Here is a 22363-nt window from a genome sequence, read left to right on the forward strand (position 1 = left end):
CTCTAATACAAGGTAGATAAAAGCCATTTATCATTCTGGAGGTAGTTATGTGATATTACAGGAGAAAATGAACAGTGCTTATTTAATGCACTCTCTGCTTTTCTACTTCACATCTTTTAGAGCAGAGTTACAGCCTTCCTTTCTGAGGTCTTGCTTTATGCCCTTACCCCTTCTCTTTTATTGATCTCTTTTACCTAAAGGACAGACCTTTAAATTAATTAGGTTCCTGTCTGCTAATGCCTGAGCTGCTGGATACGTGCCCAGGACACAAGCCAGTGCTGGCTGACTGCTGCGGTGGACAGGCTGGTGCTGGGGGATGTTGTGTGGGGTCTGTGTCTACCCACTGCCACACCCAGGCACAATTGGCCCTGACCTGCTCAGAGATCATCTCCATGCAGTAACCACATGCTAGTGTTGCACTCCACAACTCTTCCCAGATCACGCCTGCACAGAAATCATCACAGTTTCCCCCTTCTTCAAGGGCTACGTCCAGAGAGCACCATTAAAACCAGTGTGGACAGGGCGTTCTGCCCTTGTAGCCATGGCCTGGAGGCTGGGAACTGCATGGCTATGGAGGAAGTCAGACTCAGCCCCAGATCTGCTCAGCACCACCACTAGAGATATTGCCCAGCTCTGCTGTCCACCCATTCTCCTGGCCTGCTGTCCTCAGGAGCACTGGGCATCTCCCCACCCTCCCTGCAGGCACGAGCATCAGCTCACCAGAGCAGCCAGTCCACTGCTTCCAGCCCAGGAGCCTCCTTCCTGCCCGATCCTCAGGCCTCTCATGGTGGCCACAGCCAGTGCTAACAGACATGATGACAGGTCTTGTTCCTGACGTCAAGCCATTGTTGCATCAGCTGGACAACTCCACCAGGAGATGTTTTAGGTTGGTCTAAAGTGGATCCTTGCAGAGATGACCCAGGGGTAGAGGCAATTTTACCTGCACAAATCCTTTTGTGGGGGTGAGGGCATTTCTCTTTCAGACAGGCTCACAGTGATTTATAAACCACACACATTTGTGAATCAGAACTTACAGGTGCTGTCCATAACCTGGTGAAAATGAAGAGAAGCAACAGATATGAAATCCCTCAAACTATCCCAGCTGATACTGCAACATGAGCTTTCCATGATGAGCCCATGGCAGCACAGAGGGCAATTTGTTAGAACACTAATACACTCCTCCAGGAAAACTGGGTCCTTTCTGAATGTCATATTGGCTTCCTTAGAGGTTCCAAAATTCGCCTAAAGAAAGGTCTGACCTCCTGCTGCACTCCAAAACCTGTCATTTATTGCAGGTACTTCTGGCTGCAGGCTTTGATCCCATTGTCACTTGTGAAAGGTTGTTCTTTGAGCGCCTCTCAACTGTGAAAGAACAAAGAAAGCGTAAAGGGAACATATGTCTGCCCTTCCTTGGCAGATGCCAAGAAGACATATCACTCAGTAGCACACCTGAAGAAATGGTACTCATTCTCTCTGGTGAATAATTCAACGGCTGAGACCATCTGGTTCATTACAAAACTTTGATTTCATGAGCTTCATTAGCCGCTCCCTTGTCCTTGACAGGATACTCAGGGTTATTCAGTAGGAAATCACTCTTGATTTTTTTCCTGCTTGTTAACACAATGTGACATTTAATTGCAGTCAGTAGAGACCTGGTTTAGTGGCAGTGGAAGTTCAGAGCTGACCTACATTCAGAGACATATTTATACCTGCCCCCCTCCACTGGCTTTCAGGGGCAGCATCTGCAGAGCAAGCTTGGCCCTTGAAGGGAACCACCTGCAGTAATGAATGGACCTCTGCCCTTAAAGAGAAGTCCCTGTTCACAGCACAGTTTGGCCTCATGGAAGGAGCTTTACCTGCTTCAGAAGGAGACCTTCGCAGAGACAGCCCATGTTACATCCCTTATCCCAAAAGGCAGCGCCTTGCACAGGAAGAGCAGGAGCCCGCTGTGCACTGCCTGGAAGGGATGACTCAAATGTGAACACCAGTGCTATGTTCCTGCTCTTTTTGGTGGATTACCAACATAGATCTTTGAGTTTAAGCAGTTTTCTGAAGGAAAGTGCAGTGGTATACACAGTACAAAACTTCTGCAAATAATGAAAGTGCTTCAGTGTCTTAGTTGGTATTTCCCCCCCTCTATATTTGAAATTCCATTTCTGAATCAATCAAAACCAATGTGAATCCCACCCCTGCATCCACCTGCAGATATCTACAGTGGAGCCACCACCCAGGGTGCCACTGCCCTTGCAGGGAGGAGGGGACAGCTGCCTGACTGGTGTCAGACCCCTGAGGCAGCAGCAGCTGTGCCCTAAGAGGACCTGTGTCTCTCCAGTGGTTTCTCTCCAGCAATACCAGCCAGGAGCAGCCAAGACACAGGGACTTTGGTAGTCCCAAAGCATCAGCATGAGGGCAGAGAAAGGAGCTTGCAGTAGGGAAGCTCTTCTGACAAAACTCAGCAAGGTTTTGGAAACTCCAGGGAATGGGCCTTCCTTCTTTTTCCTGTAGATGTCTGGCCTGACAAATGATTTCAGAGTCTGAGTTCCCTTTTTATCTCCAAGGAATACTGGAAGGGATTATTGTTTGAGAGAGAACATGAGGAAAAGCTGAAAGAGCAGGACTGTATGGGGATGCCAAAGCAAAATATGAACAACAGCCCTGAGCAAAGGCCTGGGGAAATCAGCCTGGAGCAAGCTAAGGTGGGATGTGAAATTGTTACAACTCTTCTAGGACAGGGCATTTTTCCTTTTTTTTTTTTTTTTTTTTTTTTTCCCCCTCTTAATATCGTTTTGCAAGAGAATAAACTCCACCAAAAAAGAAAGATTACACAATTCCAAGAGTTTAGCTGGGGAATAGGAGCGAGACACCAACTGTGGGGCAATTATGCTGCGAGAGTGGGGAAGATTTGCAGCTCCCAGAACTATGTCTGGGCAACTGTCAGTGGTCTTGAAGCTCCATAAAGTTCCTATTACTCAAATGACTACCCAGAGGATTTGTGTTGCTGTCTTCCTTTCCCAAACCAGAGAAGCAGGCTCAGTTAGCCTTGACATCTTCCCAGCTACCCAAAAAACACCAAGGCCTAATGAGAACCTCTTACTCTATTGACCAACACAGCAATGTTTCATTTGAGCAGTCCCCCGGTGGTGTGAAGCACGGCAGGGCAGAAAGCCTCGGTGCATTTAACACATTTTAAATATTCTGTCACATAAGATAACAAACAGGTCTGAGGACAAACTTCCAGTGTGCCTGGTGAATTTACAGGTCCATGGTCCGCTGAAAGTTATTGCAGCTTGTTTCTGAAAGCTTTAAATTCTGCAAACAGCTTCTGTAAACATAACTCTGCCACAAGTAGTTTCCTCTGAGTGCTGCAAGACAGCCGTGGTGTCTGTTTTGCTTATCAGCAAGCCTAACAGCAAAGGCATATTTTCCTGCAAAATATGAGGCTTAAAATGTTGAGTGTATGCTAGTTAAGTCCACCTACAGTAACAAGTCCTTTAAGTAGTCTCCAGAAGAACAACCTTCCTGGCAACTGATTTTTTCTGGTGTATAGGTTATACTGTTTATAAAGCCCTCCAAGCAAAACTCCCCTCCCTCCTCCGCTCTCTGCGTGTTCCCTCCCGTGCTGGCTGCTTGTCATATGGAGCCTTCCTAGCAAATGGGAGCAGGATTTTGTAATAACCAGCTGGTAGAAAGAAGTACATCGTGTTACTGGGCTGCCAGAGCTGCAAGGCTCCCTGTTTAAATCAGCTGTTAAAGACCACGGAGTTAAACAGCGTACGGAACATCTGCCTGCTGCTAAAAATCGGATTTTTACAAGACAATCTTGGACTTTCTGGATGCACAGTAATTTTGATGTTTGTTCTTTGTAATGAGGGCAAAGACTGAGCAGCCCCATCTTACTGGGGACAATTATAAACTCTGAGCAAGACAGATGCCAAGACCATCTGCTTCAAGACAGCCAGCCTCCTTACCAGCAAGATGCACGAGGATATGTGGGCTATTTCCCCCTCTTGCATATAAAAATAAGTCCAAGAAAAAGCTGGCAAAAGGTGAAAGGAACTATCAATTTTCCCAGACAGAACTCCAAGAATGATGGAGATAGTTGACTGACCTGCAAAACTTCTGCTATAAAAGCAATCAGTATTAATAAAACAGCAACATATTGGCATGTAATTTCTGAGATCTGCAGGTGCATGATCAAGGGGAACAAAATAACGATGCTGTGATGGCAGCCCTGCAGTCCAGCTTTGCTGTGTTCCTCCCTGGCAGTGCCACACACTCTCTTCCAGCCCTCCCAAGATGTCCATTCAGCTGGAAGCACTGAGCTGCACTCTCCACTAATGTCCGAGGAAAATTAACCAGGGATCTCGAAATGCGCTCTTCCTTTTTCTCCCAATGCTGACTTTTCCCTGGATCTGTCTGCTCACAGGCCATGCTCAGCATAGAGGTCTCAGCCTAGACTTGCTCTGACCCTGTGACAGACCAATTTCTGGTCAAACATGAAATTGGGAAGGACATGATTTGAGTTGATGAGGCCAGGTGGCTGCTGGAAAACAAGTCTGGACTCGCACCTCACTCACACACACATCTATCCTTGTGCACAGCAAACTAGCTGGCAACGTGAGCTTTGCAGTTTGCAACAAGAGGGAATTATCCTCATGAAAATTTCCCCTGCAGGCTTCAATGCAGATGTGAGAAATTCCACAAAAGATTAATGCAGTGACCAGCTATGAGGGACAAAGGATTTTATCTGAAAGTTTCTAGGGTAATTTTGATTCTGGTCTTGCTGCAAACATTTAATCCCAATTCATCAACTCCAGCAGAATTGGTTGAAACATTTCTTATTTTTTTCCCTACAGAGACAACACCCAGTATTATGAATAGAAGAGTTTATACACTTATTTTCATATTTTGCATGTACTATTTTACAAGTATATATCTAAATATATATCTATATATTATCTATTTCTATCTAAATATATTTTACAAGTATATATCTAAAGTTCAGCATGGTAGATGACACATGGAAAAACACAGTACCAACAACAGAGCCAAGCATCTTGTGTATTATGATTTAAATGGTTTTAAGCATTTGGGAAAGGTGTTTCTGATGTGAAAGCCAGTACGTGTTCCTGTGGGAAGATCTTCTATCAGCTCTATTCCTCTTCTCCTCCTTATTTCTCTGTACATACAAACTGTTAACAGTCAGGGCACACCGCCACATGCATTTGGGAAATGTATTTGAAGGAGAAAATCCGTTCCAAATTCCTCCAGCCCACTTTCTCTTGAAGCAGCACCTGGCACACAACACACACCAGAGCTCAACTCCCAGCTCAGGAATCAAAACTCCCCTCTGAAAAGCACAACAGAAATTCATCCTCTGCAAGACAGCAGCAGCCCTTTCCCACCCACATCCTGAAGAGCAGGAACAGCCTCTCCCAACAGAGGATCAGTCCACAGGACATGCTGGACCAGCTCTTTCCTCCCTCTCCAGGCTCTACCATTTTTTATGTCAGTACTTGTATGAGAACAAGGCTGGGCAATACCTAGTTACCACCAGGATGGTGCTTGTGAAAGTGTGGAGTTTTTCAGGCACACAAGGCTGCTGGAATGGGAAAGTAACCAGGAATGTGTAAACTCAGTGCAGTTACACGGACTGACAGTGGAATGACTCTCGAGATCAGCATTACAGAGTTTGCCTAAAAATGCTTAAGCTTCCTGTTCACTCACAAGGCCTAACTTGTATAACTCACTCTTTGAAAGACCAGAATTTCTTGCATCATTCAAACAACCTAAAACCCACAAAACAACCAACCATCTCCTTCTGCCTTGACCATTTGGGATTCTGTCTCAGCTTCTATCCCGCTGTCAATTAAGGCAATTACTCCTTTGCTAGCCTTTCTAGTGGTTGAGCAATAATTGGATTTACAGTAAACAATATAGTATAATTCAAAACTGTAATTGAAGACTGATCAATGGGATAAAATTCAGCACATGCATTTATTTTTATGTGCCCAAAAAAGAGAGCAGACAGGGAGTAAAAAGGTTTTTTTTTTTCTCCTGCTGCCAACTTGCCTTAGTTTTGAATGAATACTGCAAGTGAATGAGTTTATCTGAACACTGATACAACTACACATTAAAATACCAAACGGCAAGAAATATTTTATATGGACAGCTCAAGACAGAAAAATTGAATAAAGATAAGCAGAGTTTTTATAAAAAGATTTATTAAAAATAAGTTCTTTAAAGAGAAAAAGTGTGACATGTATATACATTGAATTGTCAAAACCTTCATGGGGCTTATAATACAAACTATTCCAAACAGAAAAAGAGACATTCACTTTTTTTTTTAATATGTCATGCTTATTGGAACAGAATAGCATATGGGGAGACAAAAAAACAACACAGCACACAACCATACAAGGAAAACCCTGAAAATGAAGACTACTTGCAAAAGTGAAACTGAGTAGCCTCATGATTCTACAGACAGAAAGTAAGACTATGAATGGCATCTTCAGTTGATAGAGTTCATCTGAGAACTGCTAGCTTCCAATTAATTCTTTATTTCTAGTGTGAATTAGCGAATCCCAGCAAGTGGATTTGTGCTTATCTTTTCCAGCTCTATTGCAGTAGGTACCAAAGATTTCTTCTTAGGAAGAAAGTTCCACAATTGCTGGTTCTCTCTTTAAACTCTCTGACAGCCAGAACCACAAAAATAGTTTTTCTTAAAATTATTTTTATTTTACAAGAGTGTTTTGCACAAGCAGAGGCAAGACAAACTGGCACATGATTCTGCATGCTTCAGATGACCTCAGCTTAGCTTCTCATTCCCAGATGCCATATTTAGAACTATATCCTTTCACCTGAGTCTTCTGAATTTCCTGGTGTTTAGTGCATATATACAGAGAGCTGAGAACTGCAGTATTACAAATGTCTACCCATCCTCACAGCAGAATGCACCCTAATCTCAGATGTATGCAGGGCTTGCATCTTTTGGTCTCTGTAGCACCCTCTTTAGTCCCATAGTTTAATCAGACCATCCCAGCCGCACGTGATGACTTTGGATGTTTCGTGTGGATGCCACACTGCACCAATACACACTTTGTCATGTGCTTTTAACCTGCTGTAGAGTTTTGTTGTCTTCCAGTCCCAGATGTTTAGTTTCCCATCTGCATCTCCAGATATCACATAGCTGTATTAACAGGAATAAAATGAAAGTTGTATCGTGTGTGGACTGCTTGTATGCTATTACAAGCAGCAAGTGAGCAACAGAAAAGAGCTTCCTCCAGGGATCTTCCCATCTGACACAGCCTGCAAACATTGCTACCAAGGAATTAGCTTTCAGGCCGTGCTCTAAGAGTGCACAAGTCCTGCAGAAGGTGATTCATCAACTGCGAGGCAAATGTGCTAAGCAGTGTGATTGTACCCTGCATGGTGCGCTGGAACCCAAGAGAAAGTGCCACAAGTTTCTCTAAAATTATGGACACTTTCCTCCAGGTTTGCTGAGGTTACCCCCTGGTTTTTATAGTAACTTGTATCTTATGTACATACAGTACTAAATGTATGGGCATATTACTAAGCCAACGGGAAGCAAGAGATGGTTCTCTAAACAGTAAATGAGGATACCCACACCAGACCTACGAACTGGGGAAACGGGGTGAGTTCAAATGCCAGCTTCTCTAGACAAGTGCACATTGTGGGAACAGACCCCGCACTGCACACCCCATGCAAAAAGATGGGAGTTGGATGGGGAAGCCTCTCTTGGTCCTATCAGATGCCAAGAGTAAACTTTCTGTTCTGCTGCTTGACAAGGGAGCTCTGCCCAGTGCTGAGCTAACAGGACTGTGCATTCATGAATGTTGCACGGGATTCAAAAGGAAATTTAGTGTCTGTACTCACAAGTTTTAAGATGACGTTCATTCCCACAAAAACTTACCTCATATCAGGTGAAAAATCCACTTGACAAGCGTAGCCAGCTACCATGTGACCTTTGAAAATTTTCTTTTTGTTTAATCTGAATCTGTTCTGAGCTCCAAAAATCAAGATTTGGTTATCCATTGACTGGCAAGCCAACCATTTCCCTATAAATGCAACAAACAAAGGTGGTGTCAGTGTGTATCTCAAGAAACAGACCTAACTGGGATGTTTTTAGAGATTTTGACTTTTTTTCTTGCACTATCTGAATCCAGATTTTCATTATGTAGCAGGGATTTAGGTAACAGTTGATATTGTTTCTGCCTGCCAAGAGTTGAAACCTTATGTTTGACAGGCTTTGGGATGCCTATACCTACAAAATGCACTCAGGACTCTACTAAAGCTCTGCCTGCTCCAGCTAGGAGCTGCATCAACCCCACTGACTTCCTGTTAAGTTTTTAAGATACTGTGTAATCTTGCTGGTGCTCATAATCACATAGCTCAGTGAGGGGAAAAAATTCCATCTAGCTACACTCTACTTGATCACCTGTTTTGTGGGTACTCTAAGAAAGTCATCACCTCTTTTCTTTATGGGAAAATAGGTCTAAGGTAGACTGAGGAGTTTGCAACTATGTAGTATTCTCTGCCTTAATGGAACGCAATTAACAAAGATATTTTAGTGAAAGAAAAATTGAGGCTTTTCTAATCATAACTTCATCTCATTTTGCATCTTGGCAGTGCATTAACTCCTGCCTGAGAATCCAGTGATGATGATGTGCTACAGAACACCAGAACAGACTTCTGTCCCAAACTCTGCATATTGTCACTGCCTTTAAAGTGTTTTATGCAGTGACAACATAACATTGGCAGTGCAACAAGTTGATCAGCCTCTACTCAGCCTAATGGGATTGTTAACAGCAAGTCTGGCAACACTGTAATAATGGTGACACTAAAGCTATTTAAATTAGGCCAAAACAGATAACAGGAATTTTGCCTTGTTAGAAGGATTTTCACTGATTACTTGAGGCTCTAAACAACTATTCTTCTTCAGCATGATTCTAATTGAAGAACATAAACACCAGTGAAACATTAACATACAGAAACACTGAGATAATTTGGGATTTCTCTTATGCAAGAATTATTTGGACTACATTCATAACAGAAGGGAACAGGATCACATACAACATGAGTTTCTACTTAACTGTGGCACCACAAGGATTGCTGACTTGCTTAACACTCTGCCACCATTTGTCAGTTCCCTCCATTGTTTCTCTTAATATTAAATACAGCAAATAAATACAGCAAAGAGCACATGGTAGCTCTATGGAGAGTCCTTTTGCCTTGTCTGGATGAAGGCCTAATTTTAAACTGACACAGTTACCCTGATATAAACCCTCATTTTGACACACTTGTTCTTTAGAATTTTAAATCAAAACTTGATCCAATCCAGTCTTGGAATAAGTGCACAGAGAGACTGGGGAGGGGTTATTCTGGGGTGAAAGGAGGATGCAACACAGCTACATCACAGAGACAACAATCAGTAAAAGATGCCTATGTAAATTAGGTCTAAGAAGGCAGTAAAGTGTTAACCTACCATTTGGAGACAAAGTCACGGCTGGCATGGAATGCATACTTGGCTCAGCTATGTACTTGAAGTCTACAGGAATGTCCCTGCAAAAGGAAGAAGTATGTGTTTTATGAAGACATGGAGATGTTCCAAAGAGCTGCTTCAAGTCAGCTGATTTATGTGGCAACTGAACCATGGAGAATGTATGGTGGCATCCAAAGGAAGAATATGCAAAAACTCAAAAATATTATGAATGTCCACCCTACAGCTCTAGATGCAGAGCCATCTAAAGCATAACCTCAGAGTATGAATTTACCCCAATCAAATGAGCCAGAGTCTAAATTAGAGTCATAATTATAATTGTTAAGAGAAAAACGGTAACACAACGTTCCTTTATTGCTTCCAGTATAACTGCAGCTCTTACAAAGTTTCTATTTAGATAGCAAGAACATCCGGACATATGCATGGATCTTACTGGAACATCTTATTGACTTGAGTTTTGTTTTAACTCAAATATTTCTGCCTTTTAAAAATTCTTCTTTTTAAAACATTTTTTACAAGGAAAAGAAAAAAGGATTCTCTCTCTCTCTCATCTCTTTGACATGCCCTATTCCTCCTGACCTCCCCAACTGGGATGCCAACCAATTCCAAATATTCACAGCTGAACTGAACTCCCCAGCTCAACTGCACAAAGACTGTGCCAGTGCATGTTCTTAACATACACTGTCCTGTACAAAGGCTTAGGGTAGAAACAAGGACAGTCTAATCCTTACTCTGCAGAACTGCCCTTTGGTTTTGACTACATAAATTGAATTACTAACGGTTTGTGCATATTCACAGTGTTCCTCATACCCTGCACTGGGAGATTGCAAAAAAGGGAAGGCACGTACATGGCTTTCTCATTAAGCAAAAGAAACCTCCAGCAGAAAATAGATTTGATTAATGTATTCTGCAGAAAACACACGCAAAATGTTCTGTAGCAACGTTAATTAATACAAAAGGGATGTTTATGACTTCATTGTCTAATTCACAGAGCAGAAGGGCTGCTGGGACACTCTGGGAGCAGAGAGCGTGGGTGGCTGCCTCGTCCCAGCTGCCCGAGCCTTGTTGGATGGCAATACGGTCGGCATTAGCAAGGTAATTATCATCCTGCTTTATTGTGGAGGAAGTTATTTCCCATCATCTTGAGTTAAGCAACACACACAGGGGCAGCAGGGTGAGAAGCTGCTTTGTTGTCAGGAAGCAACACAAATGCTCCTGTGAGTTAAAATCATTTACTCCTCAGAAAAAGAAGGGCAACCCACTTAATACACTGGATAAAAGCATGCACTTTAGGCCAGGGACAACAGCTTCCAAACAGACACATCTAAGATGGCTGCTGGGCAGCAAATCTGTGAAGATTTCACCATCATTCCACCATTCCACATCATCTCTGAGGCAGATCAACACAACAGCATAGGAAGCGCAGCCCCTGTGCACACCCTACCCAAACCATTTCCAGCTCCATTTGCAACAGGACACAAGGTTATTCCTGCAGCAAGGCCAGGCCCTGATCCACTCCCACCACCCAACATTCCTGCAGACCAACAACCTTCTGGTGTCCTCAATGCCAGGTAAAACCAATCCCACTGGAAGCCCCATTAAAGTCTCATTACAGAAGATGAATCTGCAATACTGAATTGTTCTGCAGTCAGAAATTTAAATGCAGCATCGGTTGTTTTGCTTCTCCTTTTACAAATGAAGGCTCACCTACTAGAATTTATTCACAACAGCTCTGCTTTATGTTGATACCTACCAGGCACACTTAAAACAGCAGCAGGATATGCTGCATTAAATTATTAGGCAGAATAAAGAGATGCGTTTGTGTTTCACATTTGCTTCCAGTCAAATTGCTAAATAAGTAATGTCAGCCTGCTCCCTTAAAAAAATTGCCAACAGAGGTGCTATCATGGCTGCCCAACCTCAAAACTCATGTGATGTATTTGGTTTTTTTTGTGACAAATACTTAAATATTTTAAAGTCCTTTCCCTACTTGACAGCATTTCAAAGGCTGAAAAGTTTTAAATATCAGAAATTATATCTGCTAGCCAAGACTTAGAAGTGTTATACTCTGGGGTCTTGATACAATTTCTTCCCCAGGCAAGTGACAGAAAAATACCTTTAACAAAAGAAGGAAAAGAACCAAGCCAAGCCAAACCCTCAGTACAACCCAAACCAGTTTTGGGACCTACATATCATGCAGATGTCTCTCAGGAGACTACATGATCTCTACCAGGAGCCATGGGTGAAAAGACCCACTGAGGGGCACAGATTTACAGAGATGACAAACCTCCAAAGCCTGTCAGCATAATAACTAAATTGCTACTGCACAGTTCTTGCTTTACTGGCTGACTTGGAGGTAAAAAGCAGTAACAGCCTCCAAAGTTAAATGCTCACATCATTTCAGTGCTTACCCAAGCAGGATCAGATGCATACAAAGCAAAGACAAAATAATATTTTGCATTTCTAGAAGAGAGTACAAAGTATATGATACCCATGCCAACTTTAATATCCCAATCACATGAAATGCAAAAGCAGGAAAATTTTCAAGTACTCCCACTAATATTCCTAAATAAACTATGTCATCTACAAGAGTCTGTACTATACTTGAAGTCTGAACTTCCAGCAACTAACCAACAGCAATTCTATGTACAGCCCCATGAAATCTTTGCATGGGATGAATTTTTGGGAAAGGAGATTTAAGTTCTCAGATGTTCCTCACTGTCAAGTCAGACATGCCATCCCATTACCCATCTCTGGCCAAGGCAAAGTATTTACAAAACACACTAGAATTCCTCTAGACAACTGAAATGAAGCAATTAGACCAACTTCTAATTACTAGCTTTTAAGCCATACTCAGGTCATAATTACTTCTACTTTGTTTCTGTAGGATACTGAAGAAACATTGTGCTGAAGAACATATCAAAGAAAAGTGCCAAAAGGTGCAGCAACCAAATCACTGCTAAGGAGCAAATAATTTTTCTTACCAATTTAGGAAAAAAGGATTTGAGAAATAATTCGCCATGGAATTTTTTGAGCTCCAAAATTTTCCATAATGAATGTATTAACTTAGTTTTAAGGCATTTTAAAAATCTGGATCTTGAAATAATAGAAATATGCCTACACCAATTAGCATATATCATGGTAGGTTGTAGGGAAAGGTTTTCAAGTCATGCCCAGAAACATGGCATTACATTTGCTCTTTATAAAACCAAAGTGTTTCCAACAACTGCATTACAGAATACTGCATGGAGTAGAGTTTCCTATAATTTCAACAAGGGAGCTCTTTCTTCAGTGTACAAAACACTATTACATGTTTTTTTTCCTCAGAAGAAAAAATCTTCTGCTACTGGAACAATCAGGTTGTGATGTTCCCATGCCAGAACCTTTTTGCCTTTCCTGCTTTTCTCCACAGACTGACTAAATCCACCCACTTCACTATTTATTTCAGCCATCACACAAAGCTCATAAAACAAGGGCAATCCAATCTCAAGGAAGTAACAGATTTGCGCAAGCGAGATCATCCTCCCACTCAACAAAGACAAGACATTCCTTAGCAGACATGGTATTGTAAAGGTTTTTCTTTAAGGAGCTCAGTAAATCCATGGGTCTGCTTATGAAGAACTGAACAGAGGCTTTCTTGGAGCAGCATATGGTGACAACATTTTATGTCTAGCCTAAGCCTGGCTTCCCAGACTTTGGTCATTCCCACTGCTACTGGCAATGACTGCAGACGATCACAGACAAGCTGAGGATTTAGCTGGCTGCTTGGGTAACATTCCAATACCACAGATTGGAGTCTCTTGTCTAGGATACAGAAAAAAAAAAAGAAAAGCAAGCAGCCAGGAAGAAACTGATTAGTCACAGAACTGTTGAACTAGATTCTATATTATGCAACAGCTTTGCATGTGTGAACAGCAAAAGGAAATGAATACCTCAAGACATGGGACTGATTATTTCAAAAAGAAATTCTCAAATCCTAAAGAAATCTTAGAAGTTCTAAGTTCAAGATCTTAGTACCTAGAACTTTGCGAAAAACATTTCACATAGGAGTGATCTGTTTTCTCTGCAGGTTAAATATTAAAAACTGGAAGCCATTTCAAATATTTTGTATTTTTTCTTGGACAGACTTTCCCTTTTCTGTCATCTATTGCATTCATACTGTGTGCACCAATTATTGCTAAAAAGCCAGACTAACAGAAAACCAGAATAAAGCTACACTAAACTAGTTATTTCAAACATGAATCAAGTATCATATAACACTATGGACATCCACGTTCAAAGCATTCAAAACCAACAAACACCAATTGTAACAGAGCAGACATTACTTTAAGAGTTAATTTAAGACTAATACACCCTTGGGGAAAGGGGAGAGAGCAGAGACCACTAACAGAGGGCAGTGTGCTGCAGGCTGATAGGGCTGCCTTAAGTTTTCTTTGGGGAAGAGGAAAGCAATGAAATGTCTCAAGCATTAAGTCAGAACAGGGTTTTAAAGCTTTTCCTGAACTAGCTAGAACTCAGTACATTCCAGTGGCCGATATGCTATGTGTACTTCTAAAAATTAACTCTCTCTCAGTTTGCTCATAATGTACCTTGAGGTAAAATTCAAAATTTTAAACTTACCATTCCCAGACTCTTAAACTCTTGTCATCAGATGTACTCACAAACCTTCTATTTTCATCCACAAACACAATGGTGTTGACAGCTCCCAAATGCCTATCGTATTCCTGCACAATCTCACCACTTCGAATATCCCACTACAATTAAAAAAGTCAATATAAGAACCTTGTTTTTACTAAACACCAGTACTTTTAGAGAAATAAATATTGAGTAGACATACCTGTACAATTTTCTTATCTGACATCCCTGCAACAAAGAGATTTTGTTTATCTTCGTCAGGATTGAACTTGACACAATAAGGAACCTTCCTGTTGGTGAATCTTGAAATACATTGCCCTGCAACAGAAAACCCATTTATAGTGTATCAGGTTGGAAGTCCTATGGGCTGATTGGTTGTTTGCATATACTGAAAAAAAGCATTTTACTAAGAGCAGACAACACTTCTTTTAATGTTCTTGAGAAAATTAGAGGGCACAATTTGCCCTGCTCTTTGATTAGGCCGTCTTTCACATTTGCATGCATGCACCTGCATAAACATGCACACACACACACACTGTTCTGTAAGTTTGCTACAGCTTCCCAAACAACACAACTGCTCAGTACCCTGTATGCCACCAAGACATAACAAGAACATAAGGACAGGTTCAGGATATCACAAGCTGACTACTGTCTGCCAAACATATCTCCTTAGGATCAGAGTCTTCTCAACAAGAGATACAAATTTTGGCAAGAATTCAAGACTAACCTCAGAAAAGGTTAACAGTAATCCAACTGCAAAATAAAGCTCTGACCTCCCCTCTTAGCTTCAGCCACAAATACCCTGATAATTCCTTTTCTGTAACTTACGGGAGATGTGTTAATCCAAAAGCTCTGTCTAAATAAATGAGTTCAGACTCAAGTACTGGAGAATCAGACTTATACCTTTCTGGCTATCACCTGTGTAAGATTAGTGACACTGCTAACCCAGAAAGCCAACAATTTTTTCAAACATGGGAACTTTCTGTCTCAGGAAGAGACCCAGGTTTAAAAGAATATTGACAAAATCTATCCTGTATTTTTTTTAACTTAACAAACTATGTAGCAGAATGTTACAGAGCATCTCCCAGGCATTAGAGCATCAGAGCTACCATTCAACTCTCTACACCAGCAGGTCACCATCTTTTCTTATTTGGAGTGCTCTTAAGGTTAAGCAAAAGATCAAGTGAGATAATTTTTCAAAATTAAGCATATTTAGGTGTAAAGAGTAATTTTATGCCTGTAAATATAAACATGCAATTAAATGATTTGACAAGATGTCTTTTTGCTGAAAATCGCTCTAGGATTACAAATAACTATGAAACTTCTCAAATTAAAAGCTATATGAAATACAGGTAGTGTCAGTTGCACCAATGCAGATAACAACAAAACAAATGTGAAAAAAGACTAATTATCCTGCAATGAAAGCCTCAACAGTGAACTACAAGACAATATGAAGGACAACTGGAAACAACCTGAATGCTGAGGTATCTTTGTAATCCTTATTAATTAAAAAGGGTGCCAAATAACAGCACCTACAAACACAAGCCTACCTGTTTCGGTGTCCCAGAGTTTTAGATAGCGGTCATATGCAGCACTAAGGAACTGAGTGCCTGCATTGTTAAAACAGATGTCTCGAACAGCTTTACTGTGCCCTGCAAAACAGAAAAAATGCAATGGTAAGCTTTCATCCATTCATACTTAGAATTAATTTTAAAAAAATCCCAACCCATATTACTCAAGTTAAATGCTCTAACAATGCAAAGAGAAGGAGAAAATCACTTATTGAAGTTCTTCATGAGAACTAGTACAGAATAATTCAAGTGAGAAAGAAAAAGTAACTCCTAAAGAATCGTGAGAATAAAACCCCGTAACACTCTCACACCTCTAAAACACTGGAGAGAGAAAAAAAAGCACTGCACAGAATCAACTTGATAAACAAGTATAAACTTGTATAAATTGATACACAAGCAGAACTTCAAAAGAAATTTAAAATACTCTAATAAATTGCAACATCTAATGAAAAAGAGGAGAGACAAACACTGCATGAGACTCATTTAATGGAGAAACATTTAAAATTACAAAGCAGGTACAAATTAGATCAGAAAATTAAGAATGCTCTCATCTGATGTTAATCTTGCTACCCCTTAGCCTCAATACTTTTATGTGACCACCACATTAGACTTTCAGTTCTTTTTAGTTCAAATATTGACAAAGTAATTGAAATATAGCAAAATGGTAGGCAAATCTGGTTGATAATAAGAATCTTTTGAGAAAAACAGTCACACTGTTCAAAAAGAGCAGTCTATTGAGAGAGAACCTTTTTTGAGCCATCATCTTTGCCACACTGCTGTCATCAGAAATAATAGGTGAAAAAAGACTTCTTTCTTGTTACTCAACATATATTCACTCAGTGTTCTAGAAATGTTCCTATTTCAATAGGAGAATCAGTAACTTTTGTTCTGCATTCAAGGTTGCTAAGAAGTTTGTATTTCTCTCTCTCAGCTATCTGCTTTAAAAAGCACCTGTTACATGAACAAAGACTGCACCTGAACCTAAAAAAGATTTCCCATGCTTTTGCACTAAAAACTCACCACAGATGGAATGACCTATTTAAGGAGGGATCAGACCACGAGACACCCTCACCAGTTAAATACAGAGGGTTGCTGTTTTGAACATGAAGGTGGGGCAATTTCATGTCAAAATTTTGCCTTTGAAAAGAAGTCTTACATGAAGTATTGATGACTATAGAACACTAATGTTTTGTTTTAAGGGTTGCAAGGTGTAGAACATCAACATTAAATTGCTTGGAATAATGACAAATAACAAAACATGGATCTTTTTCAGTTCTTACTGCCAAGATCATTCCAAACAACCACTGACTTGAATGCACACAAGTCCTCTCCATGACAAATTAGTAAGCTAACCTAAGCCATATTCTTCCAGGAAGTTGTTCTAGACATAAATGAGTTTAAAAAAAGACTATTACCAATAAATGTTCGTAGACATCTTCGATCACCATATACTTCCCATAGCTAGGAAAAAAAGAATGGAGGGGAAATATGTCAATTGTTAAACAATAATGATGCTGAAATTAAGTGCAAACATATGTCAAACATCTTTTAAGAAATTAATTTCAAACATATATCATGTACTGATTAATCACAATCTATCCAGAAATTCACTAGAATGCTGTCACCTTCCTGTCAGCAAAATTCCCTTAGAATAACTAAACTCCCATACCATATTCCAACTTTAATGACTTAAGGTTTTGCTACTAAAAAAAAATATCACCCAAAACAACAGCTTTCTGTTGATATATGCTGGACTGAAGTGAGATTAGTTCACACCACAAATGCTTCACTAAAAGATTTCAGCAGAGACCTATTGTTAGTTGTAAAACTAGGCTTCACAGAAAATGAATTAATATAACAACAAAGGCAGTAACGTGAGAAACTTGTGACCTTCTAAATGCTATTAAAAAACAACTAACACTGTTCTAACACAGACAAAAGGTATTTGATAGAAGTACCAAATGCTTACAGATCCTAAAATGCACTGTTTGTATTCCAGGATGGAATAAAACGTATTCACGAAAACAGAAAAATAACTCACCTTAATTTTGCAATCCATAGAGCAAGACAACATTATATGCCCAGACAGAGGAAACAATCTGACTGCACTGACACCCTATAAATAAGGACATAAGTTAACAGTAAGTGGATAATCTAGAAGTTTCTTCAGTTCATTTGCCCTCTTTTCCAAGCAAAAAGCTAAAGCTTATCTTCATAAAATATACAGATACTGTACCTTGAATAGAAATAACCTGCCCACATTCCATTTTAGAAACAGTGATGTATTTTGAACAAATGCTATTGGAAAAAAGTTGCTTCACTTTAATAGCTGTATATATAACCTCATAAATACAAACTGGGGGTTAAAGGAACTGTCTCTGCATAGCAAGCCTTTTCAGATGGGACAGGTACAGAATTTTTCAAAAAAAAAGAAAAAAGTTTTGGTCAGCTCAATTTCTTACATATAGTACCAATGCCTTCTACCCACTGAGCTCAGATTTCCTGGGCACAGCATCTTCACTGCTGTCTGTATTTCAGGTATTCCTTTCTGGGAAGTCCAAAGAACCGCCAAGTACTTGTGGTTTTAATGTCTCTCCTTTCCATTTCATGTTGATTACTCTATTCATATGCCACCCAGTTCCTCCCTCCCACCTCTGGTTGGAGCTGGTACTTTATCCTAGTACTTTATCCTCCCTTTATCCCCCAGCTTTTCTAAATTTGTCAGCCCATTTTTCTTTTGCCTCTCTCATCGATATCATTATTCATCTTTTTTGAAGGAAAAAGCCATTTTTATTATTTTATTTATTACAACAGACATCAGTCTGTTGTAACAGGATAATAGGCAGAGGAGGGACTAGAGCTTTGGGGAGGAGATGTCATTCTGGAAAGCCCTGATAGTTGCAGCTATAAGCTTGTTGATGCACCAATCATTTAAGAAGAGCTCAGAGACGTGACTCAACTGAAAAAAAGGTAAAAGCTAAAAACATTCCCTGTGTCCTCCTTTCTTCCATCTTCCAAATATTATTAAGGTGATGTCCATTGCAGTGCAGCATATTCCCCCTCAAGCAATACTTCAAATTAGTGGCAAAAGAAGCAGCAAATTGAGCTGTACAACCCTGAGCAGTGAAACACTTTAACACCAGAAGCGTGTATATTGTTTTGGTATCTGACACAAGAAGGAACTATGGATGTTAAGCAGCATCAAAGAAAACCCTTACCAAGACACACCTCTCAAAGGCATTAGCTACATTTGGGAAACCTAGAATGCTGATGCACCATAATCACAAAACCTATGTAACTTGACCCAAGTTTGATACAAAATAGCCCTTAAGTACTCTTCTACAAAAAAACCAAAACCCTCAAACCCCAAACTTTCTTAGGATTCTCTAGAATCAGCCTTATTCACATTGGAGTTTAGGAAATAACTTCAAATCGCCCTGAAGTCACTGAATAATATTTTCTCTTGAAGGTAGGTCAGGAAGTCACTGTGTTAACACAAAAGTATATGCAGCTAGACAACTGCAATGGAGCAGGCATACACCTTGTGTGAGCACGTAACTCAATTAATTACATGCACAGTATGGTAAAGAGAAAAATACTCCTTTCTTCTACTGATTCTTCAGTTTTATAGAAATTACTAGCTGCAGACAGAGAATTAAATGGGTTGTTATGCTGTATGCTTCCAAACATTCCTACCTTTGTATGCCCAGACCACACATGGATTTGTTTCTTTGGAAGATAGCACTTCTCAGGTGGTACTGTAGAACGGAGATTAACCCCAACATCTTGAGGGACATGAAGATAAGATCTCCCCTGGTAGTCATACATTTCTTTAACTGAAAAGGTAAACACAGAATTCTGAGAATACATATTTTAAGAGGTTATAATCTTTGAAAGGCTCAACAACTCACATAGTTATGGTTTTCTCAACACAGCTGCTCTGCTGTAGAGTGAGTAGTGAGAGAGGGGGTGTAAGAAAAAACAGCTTCTTCACACAGATGTGGACTCTTATTTGACATCAGTTAAACTCAAATTACGACATTTCAGCGAAGTCTGCTTGGAACCTTACAATCCAAACATTAAGACAATCTTTCTCTTATTCTTACTCATCATCAAACAGCAAGAGTTCCCCTGACCAAAAAGACTTAGCTTACACTAACGCTACGTAGATTAAACCGTGCAACTCTAACCCCGACCTTTGCTTGCAACTCACATTCTGGCCAGCTCTGTGCTATGCCAGTCATGTCAACAGAATTACAAACCAAGGAAAAAAAGATTCATGTGGCCAGCATGAACCAATACTGGTCAGCAGCAGCCAACAAATGCTCTTTAACTAGATTTAAGAAGTGATTGGACAGTCAGAAACACAGGGATGCATTGTGCAGGAAAATGGATTATTTCAGAGTAGACGTATGTTGGGTAGCCATGACAATAAACTGTTCACTGATTAAATTAATTTCTCAGTTTCTGCAATGTTGTTATGGCAGTTTTGGTTGTACTCTTGCACAGACATGCACATGCATACACACATCTTCAAAATGGGGTATTTCTGGAATGTTTGCATGCAAGAATATGGCAAGGTCTTTCACTGTGAAATTTCAGGTAGAGAGCACGAAAACTTGGATACAAAATAATTAGTCCATAGGAGGCTCAGTGGCTAAAATTTCATGTTTGTTATGCTCACTGCTATAAATACCATCACAATTTACTGCACATAAACAGAACAATGTCCTAATGCCAGCAGTGCTTTTCTCACAGCCACCACTTCTTCCTCAACGCACATTAGAAAGGATGCTCACAGCTCGTGTGTGTGAGCCTGGCTGTACAAACTGGCACACAAAGAGAGACCCTGTCTACTAAACTGTGCTCACCAAGCAGTGTTACACAGGGCTGTTTTGTATGCAGAGAGCTGAAGTAAACAGCTTAAAAAAATTACTGAATTCTACTTAATTACCAAACCATTTTCTTAGAAGGTACCACATACTACAGGCTTCTGTAGGGTAATTAATTGATACACAATTATTCATAGTATGACATAGCAAGAACATTTACATTAAAAACTGAGGAAGTGTAAAGTCCAAGTGATTTTCTAAATTGCTCATAAACCATAACTCAGAGCACTACCTGCTGATGAAAATATTGACACATAAAACTACAATAATTCTGAAGCTGAAACTAAGCCAAACCCATAACTTCAATATGTTTGCTCTGTGAAACAGAAAAGAGATACGTGCATCTAGTAACACTGAAAATAAATAAATAAAAGCAGTACACTGAAAAATGGTATTTCCACACTGCTCTTCACAGCACGAAGTGGAATTAGTCCAAGTTTATCTCTTTCCCTGTCCTTTATGCTTTTGCCTGTGAGTGCTGTTATGTCCAACACAGAAACATCAACGTGCTGAGGCTGTCTGCCATCCTTACTAATTAACACAGCAGGCAAGAAAACACAGCGAGCTAGAAAATGAGAACAGCCAGGAAGATGCCATTACCATGTAATATAGTCTTCTCCTCTCCAGGTTTATCATCTTCTAGTTTTCCTCTCTTCTGCCTCTTAGCTGTTATTTCATCCAACTCCTTCTGCTCTTCCTGGAAAAAATAAAACATGATCTCTTAAAAAGTCAGCATTCGGAATTGCATAACAAAATCCAGAACTGTATTATTGTTTACTCACTACTACGAAGACATTTATTTGCTAAACAAGATTAGAAATATTTCTAAGCACCAACAAAGAGAATACCCCATCAAAACCACAAAGGCTTGGAAAGCTATGTACACTGAAAAGAACAAATATATTTTTATTCATAGACTAAAGCTAAGCACTGACTGGGCAAGAAGGATATCTGTTGGTTGGATGGTTCAGGGTGCATGCATTTTTGTGTGTGTGACATTGGGGGTTTTCATTTGCCTTTTTTTTTTCAAAAAAGTTTTACTATTTCCCCCCCCCCCCAAGCTGTTTCTTTTAATCAGACTATGCACACAGATTGATTAATTTTATTTCCAAAAAGTGTTCCAAATAATTTAATGCACAATATCTGGAACATCTTATTTGGATATATCACCCAAAATGTTTCTAATTACCCCAAAGGATAGCATGGATCTGCTTGGACAAGCACTAGAGCACTAGAAACCACTGCCATGTTCTGACAATTTGCATCCATTTTAAATGGATAAAGCAGGACTTTAAAGCAGGACTTACTTCTGATGGTTTGGCTACTTCTTTTTCATCAACATACTTTGCCCATGGTCCCAGAAAACCATCAATATTAGACGCATCATTCTCCTTGAATTTCTTCCTTTTTTCAATTTTCCTCTGTCCTGTTTCAAACACTGTTAAACCTGAAGAAGGAAACAATACACTAACTGCTAACACAGAATACATCAGAGGTTATACCACAGTCAGCTTAAAAGAAAAGCCACCACCACAGCTCCTTTCAATATAAAGGACAACATGGAAAAAGTATTTGAGCAAAATTGGCCAAAGCATTGCTCACTTCTCCAGCTATGAACACTGCTGACCATGTGCAGTAACAGAGTAACCACTTCAACTGTGCATCCTTGCTTGTTAGAATATTTAGCCATGCATGTACCATAAATTTTTAACAGTCAGTCTGCAGACTGTATGAATACATCAATT

At 40.1% G+C, this 22363-nt stretch overlaps 1 protein-coding gene across 2 annotated transcripts in view; it reads right to left on the reverse strand.

Annotated features, from left to right (window-relative positions):
- Window positions 1-6207: 6207 nt before the first annotated feature.
- The window catches only part of CDC40 (cell division cycle 40), a 37126-nt gene continuing 20970 nt past the window's right edge, over window positions 6208-22363 (reverse strand). For both annotated transcript variants that reach the window (XM_041414912.1, XM_041414911.1), the window contains 11 exons: window positions 21926-22065; window positions 21219-21315; window positions 19423-19562; window positions 17768-17842; window positions 17142-17187; window positions 15706-15807; window positions 14358-14473; window positions 14141-14274; window positions 9506-9582; window positions 7934-8078; window positions 6208-7189 (listed from right to left, as the gene is read on the reverse strand). In XM_041414912.1, coding sequence (XP_041270846.1) covers window positions 7012-7189; window positions 7934-8078; window positions 9506-9582; window positions 14141-14274; window positions 14358-14473; window positions 15706-15807; window positions 17142-17187; window positions 17768-17842; window positions 19423-19562; window positions 21219-21315; window positions 21926-22065 — 1250 coding nt within the window. In that variant the 3' untranslated portion in view covers window positions 6208-7011. The remainder of the gene's footprint in view (window positions 7190-7933; window positions 8079-9505; window positions 9583-14140; window positions 14275-14357; window positions 14474-15705; window positions 15808-17141; window positions 17188-17767; window positions 17843-19422; window positions 19563-21218; window positions 21316-21925; window positions 22066-22363) is intronic.

Source organism: Onychostruthus taczanowskii, unplaced genomic scaffold, assembly GCF_017590055.1.
Source record: "Onychostruthus taczanowskii isolate IOZ18803 unplaced genomic scaffold, ASM1759005v1 scaffold48, whole genome shotgun sequence".
Classification (NCBI taxonomy): Eukaryota; Metazoa; Chordata; class Aves; order Passeriformes; family Passeridae; genus Onychostruthus; species Onychostruthus taczanowskii.